This window comes from Protobothrops mucrosquamatus, unplaced genomic scaffold, assembly GCF_001527695.2.
Source record: "Protobothrops mucrosquamatus isolate PMUCROS unplaced genomic scaffold, P.Mucros_1.0 scaffold1946, whole genome shotgun sequence".
Taxonomy (NCBI): Eukaryota; Metazoa; Chordata; class Lepidosauria; order Squamata; family Viperidae; genus Protobothrops; species Protobothrops mucrosquamatus.
The window spans coordinates 34,163-45,471 of NW_015388067.1; the positions used below are offsets into that span (position 1 = coordinate 34,163).

Below are 11,309 nucleotides of genomic sequence, written 5' to 3' on the forward strand. Positions count from 1 at the left end.
AACAAGTGTTTGTGTGTCTATGCGTACGACCCTCCCCTTTCCACAGAAAAGGATCGCCTGCCTGATCCTGCAGTGGAGTGTGTGTGAGAAAGAGAGAATGCCGCTGCCTGACAATGCAGCCACCTCCCCAGCGGCTTCACAGAAGCCCCGATCAAGGATTGCCTGCCCAATCCTGCAGTGTAGTGTTTGTGTTTGTGTGTGAGAGAGAATGCCACTGCCTGCCACCACAGCCCCCCCCCTCAGCATCTTCAGAGGCCCCAATCCTGGGCTGAGCGTCTGGCTGCTACTGCCACCCCGCCTGCCACTGCCACCAGCTCCATGGCTCGGTAGAGGCCCACCCCTTGGAGCCCTGATTGGCTGCTGGGAGGCGCGGCTGCTTGTCCCTTGGGGTGAATCATTGGACTACAATGATCCCTCTGCGAATCACCTGTGACAGGGGAGATGGAGGTAGAGGGCTGGGGGTCCATCGGCGTCAGAGAAACGCCGGCAGAGGTCCAGCTGAGTCTGAACGCTCACTGTCAATTGGTTGTGGCTGGAGGGCCAGGGTGAAGGGGGCATGAACATGTGCAGAGGTGAAAAGTCCTAGACCATACATGTCAAACTCGCGACGTCACGTGATGTCATGCAACGTATTGGAGCTTTTTCTCCATTGCTGGCAATGGGGTGGGCGCGGCTTCTGGGTGACGCGTCCAGCCCGCGGGCCGGCAGTTTGACACCCCTGTCCTAGACCAACAGGTTAATTCCATAGAGGCTGATGGAATATATGCCATGTTTTCCCAAAAGTTAGGCCTACCCCAAAAATAAGCCCTAGTTTTGGGGTGAGGCACACCTAAAAATCAAGCTAGGGTGGGGGTGTGGAGCTGCCCCACGCGCCGGGTACCCACTTATCTTGCAGACAGGCCTCTCCCCAGCAGCCCATCTCTTCTGCGGCATCTTCTGCAGCCAGTCCTGCATTTCTCAGTCACAGGCCTTTCTGGAAGGCCTCTGCAACTAAGAACTGAGCTATGGATTCAATCCATAGCTCGGTTCTGCAAGACCTCTGCAGCCGAGGACCGAGCTATGGATTGAATCCATAGCTCAGTACTCGGCTGCATAGGCCTTCCGGAAAGGCCTGACTGCAAAATGCAGGCCGGAATGCAGCTGCAGAATGCAGGTGCTCCTTCAGCCCCAGAAGAAGTGGACTGGCTGGGCGGGGCTGTTGGTGCCGGAGGTGAGTAAGACATCCCCCCAAAATAAGACCTGGTGCTTCTTTTGGAGGCAAAAAAAAGAGACCCTTAGTTTGACACATGGTAGCAGATCAAGAATTCAATTTGGAATATATTTTTCCTTTTGAATCATTAGACACACCTTTTCAATTAGATCATTCATCCATTGGTCGTCAAGAATGCAAGCCTTCATGCAACCCCATGTACAGATTACAGAACTGCTGTTCTGTACTTATAATGGGATATTTTGTGAAGCCTCACATCAAAATGGTTTGAGTTCTTGCACACCCTATCTGGGAATGGATTTCATATCAAGCCCCAGCAATGGCAGAATTTCTTGGGTATTAGCTGGACTTTACCAAATATAATTCTCATAGAAGCAAAGAATTGTTTGATTCGATTTCACTGAACCTGACTGCTAAATAATCTTGAAAACTTAGTCAATTTAGCTGTACTAAATGCTGAGTATTAGCTTTTGAAGTTTGACCTGGTCTGCTATGTAGTTAAAACACTGTTTATATGCTTAAATTGGCTAAAGTATATAATGCACTCTACACGCGAATAGTAAATTTATTTAAGCTGCAACACACATGGTTTTAATACACTTAAATCAGATGAAAAATACACTGAAGTATCAGCAGTAGAACATTTCCATTGGAAATGCGTTAAAATTCTTAAGCATTTCTTGTTACCATCTTACTGCAGTTTTCTTATGTGTTTCTAGTCTATACCCCACATCTTTTCTATAATCATGCAAAAGTAAATCAGATTTTGAATGGGAAGTCCATTTACTACAAAGAATCATATTTCACAGAGCCAACTTGGTAGAACAAAACGTGTAGAGTTCTTCAGGTAAGTACACATAATTCAGAAGCCATGAACTTTCAGTTGTTCCTCCTTAACAATGCCAACCTGCAGAAAATATACAAACATCAGTAAGGTCTTGGCAGTTAGGACCAGAAATGTGAACACAAAAATAAATCCACATACTAATCGAAGTACAATTGCTGAGCAGGGATGTAATGCCAGCTAAGACTGGTGCAAAATTATCTATAGCAGCAGTTTTCAGTTTACAAGTCAATCTAGAAAATTCTGCTATTAAGAAAACAAAAGTGTTGGAGTCAAGTTGGTTACACTTTTCCACTCAGCCCTATAATTCAGCTCTTTATCAATTTAGAGAGAATAGAGCTCACATTGTTGACCTGGAATCAAGGGAAAGCATAGGAAGCATAAATTGTGAGTATGTGCAGATAGCCCTGCTATCTTTGGGTACTTGCCGAGTCATGGGTGCAGAGTCATGGAAGGTCAGCAAGGAAAACACCCAATGTCCCAAGTCACCTGAGAACACGTAGTGTCTTTAGGGAAACACCCAAAAGGAACATTTTTAGCTACTTCTGCTTTCTCCTTTCTTATCTATGGTGAGCCAGCCTTTCTGGGTGAAGTCTTTATCTTATGTGTCCCAGCTTTGCTGGGTGGATTGCTTATGTAATAAAAAAGAATAAATACAAGGATTTCTTGTCATTCGGGGCTTCTCTGTTTTAGAGGGGCCCGTCTTTGTTCAGCTGAATAAAAACGTAAAGCTTAAAGGCAACTTCTGGTTTCCTGTATTTCTTTATCAAGCAACATCTCAGATCCTGTACAACATTTTTGGTGAGCCAGGCTTCCAGGAGAGGTGCTTGGTCCTAGGGAGGCTCAGGAACGGGAAGGCACCAAGCGCGCTCCGGGATTTTCTGGAGGTGCCCCCCTTCTTGACTCTTCACTGCGGTTTTTAAACAGGAACCAGTTTTCTATTTGGTTGCCTTCTACTTGGTTCCTGCATACTCAGGAGGGCTGAAGATAAGGTAAGACACACCATTATTTTATTGTACAGGCTTTCCTCTGTGTGTGTGTGTGTGTGTGTGTGTGTGTGTGTGTGTGTAAAGGTGTGCTTGCTTCCCTGAATCATATCCCACCGTTGACCAGAGCTGGGCAGAAGGGTTGGCTTTAGCCGCACCTAGACACCCCCCCAATGTTTGGGGGTGTTTAGAAAGCAAGGGGGGGCAACCTTATACTCTCGGGATCCAACGGGTTTTGAGTGTTGAACTGTGCAAGTGGTGTGAGTGACTTAGACACATGGGCTCAGCCCAAGGCAAGCCTGTTAGAATGAATAAAAAGAAGGAATCTGCCCTCAGCCCCCTTGAGTGTGTCATAAGGAACTTTGGTGAGCTTAAAACCCGTCGGGATATGAAAATTGAAACTCTAATTAAGTACAATGCCTTCTGGCACCAGGACATGCCCACTGTTTGGCCCACAGGGGGATCCATAGATTTAGGAGTTTTTGAAACCATGGGCAACTATGCTCAAAGAGGCATGGATAAGGATCAGCAAGCTTACTATGCACTTTTTTGGACCTTACAAAAGAATAAGCAGATGCTTAAAGACTGTGGATTGTGGCGACCTCCCGCAGCACCACCTTTTCCTGCTTTAGCTTCTGCTTCACCACCCTATAAGGGGATTTACCCCCTCACAGGGCAGGTAGCCATTGGAAGGGGGGACACTAATAAGGTCCTGGTTCATACCCATCTGACCTTTATGCATGGAAGGACCGAAGGTTTCTTATACTGAAACCCCACACGAATATTCTGAATTGGTTCTGTCCATTATTCGAACTCATAACACTAACTGGGCAGACCTCCAAGCCATGCTGGATGTCTTTTTAACAACAGAAGAAAGGCGTCTGGTAAACAATGCTGCTAAAAAGTTAGCTGAAGAAAGGGAGGTCCTTTGTTCCGAAACTGACCCTAAATGGGTCACTGATACTTATGACAGCAGAAACTATGGATATTTAAAAGGTTTCTGAGACATTATCATCACTGCATAGCAGACTGCCCTCCCTAAACAGAAAAAATTGGGCAAAATTTATGATGTTCATCAGTTGCCAGCTGAAAGCCCCCGTGACTTCCTTGAGCGCCTCTACCAAGCCTGGTGAACATGCTCTTTATTGGGCAGAGCGCCCCAGATATTAAGTGCAAATTACAGAAGCTGGAGGGGGCTTCAGCTGACAGTAGAAAAATTGTTGGAAGGAGCTTATAAAGCCTACATAAAACGACCAGAAGTGACAGCCAGGGGGGCTAAAAAGGATGAAAAACAGAGCAGTCTTGCTGGCTCAAGCTCTGCAATGGATGCCCCTAGTGGGAGGAGGAAGAAGTGGGACTCATGGAAGAGGATGGCGAGGAGCGGTAGGGCCCTCTCAGGAGAGAAATGGGACAATGTCACCCAGATTCCAGGCACCCCCAGACCACCCACTGCAGTCTTTTGCCCTAAGACAGGACCAGTGTTGTATATGTAAGAAATTTGGCCACTGGAGCAGGGAATGTCCTTTACGTTCCCTTCCTAACCATCCTATAGGGCGCTGTTCCACAACCGTGCTCCAGATATTAAGGGGGTGAGGGGCTGGGGGGCCTTTGTCTCACTGCCCTTATGGATGATTCTCCCTCTGCACCCCTGGTAAAGTTCAAACACGGAGGGAAAACAATACCCTTTTTGATTGATACAGGGGCATCACGTTCAGTATTAAATAAGCCCCTTGGAAACACTTCCTCACAAACGTTCCAGGTGGTTGAAGCCAGTGGCCAATCTATGTCAGCTGCTATACTCAACCCTTTGGAATGCTCTATGGGTGATACTCGCCTTATTCATCAATTTCTTTACCTTCCAGACTGCCCTATGCCCCTTTTAGGGCGTGATTAGCTTGCTAAGTTACAAGCAACCATCTTTGCTCTAATGGTTAAACCCTTGTATCAGGCCACCACAGGCTCAAATAACCCTTTGCATGGACCAAGAATTGCCAGGTGGCATTTGATAACATTAACTGTTCACCTTGTTTCTGTCAGAAAGCAAAGGGGTAGCTGCTGGAGTATTTACCTTGGTACTTGGTCTCGCCCAGTAGCCTATTTCTCCAAACAACTTGATCCTGTTGCTCAAGGATGGCCGGCATGCCTTTGGCTGCAGAGGCAGCTGTTCTCCTTTTGGAGGCTGCTGAACAATTAACTTTTGGTGCTCCTATCACAGTGGAAACACCTCATTCCATCCAGGACTTGTTAGCATCCAAGGGGGGCCATTGGCTTACAGCCTCCTGTCTGGAGCGGTATCAGATTGCACTCCTTGATAACCCACAAGTTTATATCAAGCGCAGTGGCAGGTTCAATCCAGCAACCTTTCTTCCCCAACTGGAACAGGATGGTGATCATGATTGTGTGCAAACTATTACCGATGTGTTTACTGGCCAGCCGGATTTAACTGACCAGCCGCTAGAGGACGCGGATAGGGACCTGTATACAGATAGCAGCAGTTTTATGAGACAGGGAGAAAGGCTAGCTGGCTATGCTGTGGTCACATTGGATCAGGTAGTGGAAGCAGCAGCTCTCCCTGCAGGTACCTCAGCTCAGAAAGCTGAACTCATTGCCTTGACGAGGCCCTTGGAATTGTCAGACGGTGCAGTTGTTAATATATTTACACAGTAAATTTGCTTTTAGTGTTATACATGTACATGGGGCCTTGTGGAAGGAGCGTGGTTTGCTCACGGCTGAAGGCACCCCTGTTAAATATGGACAGGACATTTTAAGGCTGCTGGATGCTGTTTTGCTCCGGCACAAGGTGGCTGTCATGCATGTGAGGGCCCATGGTAAGGATGATACTAAACATGGAAAGGGAAATGCCTTGGCCGACCGTACTGCAAAGTCTGCCGCTTCAGGTCCCCTGTCCCCTTGGTATGTTGGTGCGCTTGTACCTTCACATTTGCCTGTGCCGGCTCCAACGTATACTTCGCAGGATAGGCACAGAGCTTATAAACTGGATGCTGTTTATCATGGACGTTGGCTGGAAAAGGACGGGAAATACCTTCTCCCAGGACATGAATTATGGGCCCTCTTACGAAAATTGCATGCTAGCACTCATTGGGGTTACAAGGCCATAGCTGAATTTCTTATAAACGGCTATATTTGTCCTGAAATCTATGACAAGGCTCTCACTACAGTCAAGCAATGTGTGATTTGTCAAAGGAATAATCCTGTAAAGGCTATTAAGTTTCCCTTGGGTGGACTTAGGGCTGGACATGATCCTGCCAGTTTTTGGGCAGTTGATTTTGCTGAGTTGCCAGGGAACCAGGGTTTTAGATACTTGCTAATTTTTGTGGATGCTTTTTCTGGATGGATTGAGGCCTTTCCCTACCGTACTAACAAGGCACGTGAGGTGGTCAAGGCCCTCCTGAAGGAAATTATTCCATGTTTTTCCTTCCCATACCAAGGCATTGGCTCTGACGATGGACCCCACTTTATCTCTAACATTACCCAGCAGGTGTCTCAGGCCCTCGGTATTGATTGGCAGCTTCATTTGGCCTATAGGCCCCAATCTTTGGCATGTGTGCAGAAGGCCAATGGCATTCTTAAACGTCATCTTGCCACACTTGCCCAGGAAACACACCTCACTTGGGTTCAGGCGCTACCCCTCGCTCTTTTGCGTATAACAACTGCCCCTAAGCAGCTTCTTGGCCTGTCCCCCTTTGAGATCATGTACGGTCGGCCCTTTCTTTACCATTCCTCCTTATCCACTTCCCTCCCTGTTTTTGGAAACCAGGCCCTCAGGGAATATATGCACTCTCTTGCTAATAATGTTTCTTCCATTTCACAAGCTTTTCAGGCCCTCCATCATCCGGGATTGGATCATCCACTCCATCCTTTCCTTCCTGGTGATTGGGTACTTGTCCTGGACTGATTCTGGCCCTTTGGCTGAACGCTGGAAAGGCCCCTTTGTTGTTCTTCTCGCTACTCACACAGCGGTCAAGGTTGCTGGGCTTCGTACTTGGATTCATCACACCTGCCTTCGCTCTTCTTCACCACCACCTAACGCTGAGGACCACCAAGTTGCTTGGACTGTAGCCCCTGGTGCTGAGGATGACCTTGGGCTGAAGCTTTTGTTTCATGGACGTTGACCTGAACGCTGGGACATTTTGGTCGCTGCGATGCCTGTTGTCAAGTCTGCTAACATTGGACGTTATTGCTTGACATATGTGAAGAAGCAAACATATCTTATTTAGCCTATATATTGCTTCAAGAGCAAAAGCAGGCATTGCGGGCCATATGAGGGGGGAGGAATGCCTGTGAATAACAACATTATCTTAGCATAGCACAGCCAAGGTCAAAGCAACAACAGTCTGTAATAACAGAGATGAGACGGGAGGAAGGTTCACACCTCTGTTTAATTGGAGCATATGATTGGTGACTGTGAAAGGAGGGAGGGAGTTGTGCTTGTCGCGAGAGCTAGGATGGGGGGGTGTTTCAGTCTTTGGCTTTCCTTTGTTCGTGCCGGATTATGTAACCCATTAAAGGATTCTTTAAGGTAATTAAGCCTCAAAGTTCTTTGAAAAGTTATTTCTTTCGGAACCATGTCATTAAGCCAAAGACTCAAAACTTTTAAAACCATTTAGGGGTCCCTTACCCCAGTCACTATCCCTAAAATAACGGGGATAGTTTGACAAAGATAAGGGGAAGATCTCACCATGGAAGGAGAGGAAAGGCCTGAGGCCCGCACCCCTCCAGCCGCAACCTCCCCAGGAGGGGGAGCAGCAGCAGCCGCAGCCTCCCCACTGAAGGGAGCGACAGCTAATCAGCCGGAGGAAGATAAATCCTTGCAAACTCTCCAACTGGGAGCGAGGCCAAAGCTGTCTGGAGAACTAATCTGGTCGACAGGCTGGCAAAAGCGAAGCGAAAGTTCTGCAGATTTTCATACAGCCCTGCCAGCAGTGGAGACCCAGTGGAGAACTACCCGGCCGTCTGTCACCGAGGACTTGGGTGAGTGGAGAAGCCCACCTGCAGTCCGTAGTAGTTCATTAGACTACCTAGCAGAGAGGTTTGAAGAATTGGAAGTGCAGAGCCAAGNCCTCCCTCTCCTGAAAGGGGACCGAAACCAGAACGCCTCAGACAACGACCAACACCCTGGAGGCCCCCGACAACTACGCCTACCGAAAGACCCAAACTACCCATAGGGTTGCCACTCTTGTGCTTCCGATGCGGACAACAGGGACATCGAGCAGCGAACTGCCCAATTCCCTACCCCCAACAACAGGGCAGACCAAGACACGCAACTAAAAAGAAATCTGATCAACCACCACCGAGAGGGAAATCCAATCAGAACAAGCAAGAACGAGCTATCCAAGTCGCCTCGCCTGCGCAGGAGGACACCGAGACTAAGGCTGGATCCCCCCCAGCTCTACCCTCTTTCGACAGTGAGGACGAAGGGGAAGACGACCCAATGGTGAGTCGACGAATCCCGCCTTTTTCCCTCGCTGCCAAACTTATAATCCCTAAATCTGGAGTGCAAATGAACTTAAATGTGCTAATAGATTCTGGATGCACCCGATGTATTATTAGTTTACCCTTTGCCTTGAAATTGGGCATTCGAGCAAAAACGCTCGCTGAACCCATGAGGTTTGAGCAAGCTGATGGGTCTCTCATGGGGGGGGCCTCTTGTCACACAAATAACTGAACCTTTACGTCTAGAGATAGGTGCACATTGGGAATTTATTCGTTTCCTGGTGGCTCCAAAAATGTCTGAGGCAGTGATCCTAGGGTTAGCCTGGCTAGACAAATGGAAACCATTCATCTGGTGGAAGAAAGGAATGAGAACCGTGAGACTACCTATAGGGCCTGATCCCCCCATTGAGTCAACAGATGTTGCAGGACACCTTAGGCCACCCAAAGAGCGAGCGCACATGGCCACCTCACTGCCCCCAGGCGATCCAGTCATCCCCAATGAATACTGGGACCTGGCGGAGGTTTTTAGTGAAAAAGAATGTGATGCCCTACCCCCTCACAGACCCAATGACTGCTCCATTGAACTGGTGCCAGGAGCTAAACTCCCACGACCCAGAATGTATGCTATGTCCCCCCTTGACATGGAGGAGATGCAGCGATACGTGGACAAAAACCTAGCGAGGGGGTTTATCGAACGGGCCAAATCAACCATGGGAGCCCCTGTATTATTCAAAGAGAAAAAGGATGGGTCTCTACGTCTCTGCATGGACTACAAAGGTCTCAATGCTGTGAGTGTGGAAAACAAATACCCACTCCCCCTACTGAAGGACTTATTAACCCATCTAGCTAAAGGGAGTGTCTTCACTAAGCTAGACCTGAGAGAGGCGTACTACCGAGTGAGAATAAAAAAGGGAGACGAGTGGAAAACTGCCTTCAACTGTCCTATGGGGAGCTATCAGTTCAAAGTCATGCCGTTTGGACTACAGGGGGCCCCAGCTGTGTTTATGCAATTAATCAATGAAGTACTACATGATCACTTGTACAAAGGGGTTTTGGTGTATCTTGATGATATTCTGATATACAGCACGAATATGACTGATCACATAAAGCTGGTAAGAGAAGTGTTAAAGAAGCTATTGAATGNAGAGTTTTCTGGGATTTGCCAACTTTTATCGCCAATTTATCCCCTCTTTTGCCGAAATTGCCTTGCCTCTCACCGAACTACTAAAAACAGGCAAAGGAGGAGGGAAACCACGACCGGGCCAACCACTAGCATGGACAATGGGCTGTCAAACAGCTTTTGAAAATTTAAAGAGACTATTTGCTGCTGAACCAGCCCTAAAAGCACCCCTGCCCAGGGGAACCCTTTGTGATCCAAGCCGACGCCAGCGATGTGGCAGTTGGAGCTGTGTTACTGCAAAAGAACAAAAATGGGATCCTGCAACCCTGCGCCTACACCTCTAAGAAATTTACTGAGAGCGAACGGAGATGGGCAATCTGGGAGAAAGAGGCCTTCGCGATTAGATGGGCACTATTAAACTGACGACACTATCTGGAGGGGAGCAAGGTGCCATTTGAGGTATGGACAGATCACAAAAATTTAGAAGCGCTAAAAACTCCCCGCAAGCTATCCCCAAAGCAAGTGCGGTGGACACAGTACTTTAATCGCTTCGACTTCACTCTAAAGTACATACCCGGAGGAAAGAACTTCCTAGCAGATGCGCTATCCCGGCTACCCCAATACAAGAGCAAACGAGAAGAGGTTAACGAGGCGATTATTCCCAATCCACAAACTGCCAATCAACTCGCACCTCGCAGGGTTCCCAATCCTGATGACCCTGGAGCGAAGAAAATAAAACGAGAACTCCTCACCGACCAATGGTTCAAAGATAATCAGGCCACCCTAATGTGCAGGGATGGTTTGGCTTACATGGGGGGAAAGCTATATTTACCAGAAGCCCTCCGTCTTAATGCTCTCAAACACAGCCATGATGTAAAACAGGCTGGACACTTTGGATATTTAAAAACCCTACACCTCACCCGTCGACAATTTTGGTGGCCGGGATTGAAAAAGGATGTGGAAAACTATGTGAAAAGTTGCGCTACATGTGCCACAATGAAAAGAATCCCAGGGAAAACCCCTGGACTACTACAACCCGTGGCAAACCCTTCTCAACCATGGGAAGAGATAGCTATGGACTTTATAGTAGACCTACCTGAAAGTAGTGGGCACACTGTCATCTGGACTGTAATAGACCTATTTTCAAAGCAGGCTCATTTCATCGCCTGCAAAGGACTCCGATCCGCCCAACGACTGGCCAAATTGTTCCTAAAGCACATCTACCGACTGCACGGCGCCCCTAAGCGGATAATTTCAGACAGAGGGGTGCAGTTCACAGCAAAGTTTTGGAGAACATTCCTTACATTAATTGGATCATCCCAAGGCTTATCATCTGCTTTTCACCGGGCCACTAATGGGGCCGCAGAAGCCGCTAATAAAATGGTGGAACAATATCTTAGATGTTATGTTTCCTACCAACAAACGAACTGGACCGATCTTCTCCCATTCGCAGAAGTAGCATACAATAACTCCGTGCACAGCAGCACTGGTTACATGCCTTTCAGAGTGGCCACAGGAAAAGAGTTCAACCCAATACCTGAATATCCTCAACCACCCTCCGCCTCCCTGACACTTGACCAATGGGTGAGGGGGTGGGAAGAAGTTTGGAGAAATACAAAAACTGCTTTAAAAAAGACTTTTGAAACTTATAAAAAACAGGCTGATAGGAAGAGGGCTCCTCAAAGAACATTCCAA

The 11,309-nt window shown here is 47.7% G+C and overlaps 1 protein-coding gene across 1 annotated transcript in view; it reads right to left on the minus strand.

The window, feature by feature from the left end:
* Nucleotides 1-1,755: 1,755 nt before the first annotated feature.
* LOC107294450 (eukaryotic translation initiation factor 1b) overlaps nt 1,756-11,309 on the minus strand; it is a 61,679-nt gene continuing 52,125 nt past the window's right edge. The window contains exon 4 of the mRNA XM_015823682.1: nt 1,756-2,117. Coding sequence (XP_015679168.1) covers nt 2,073-2,117 — 45 coding nt within the window. The 3' untranslated portion in view covers nt 1,756-2,072. The remainder of the gene's footprint in view (nt 2,118-11,309) is intronic.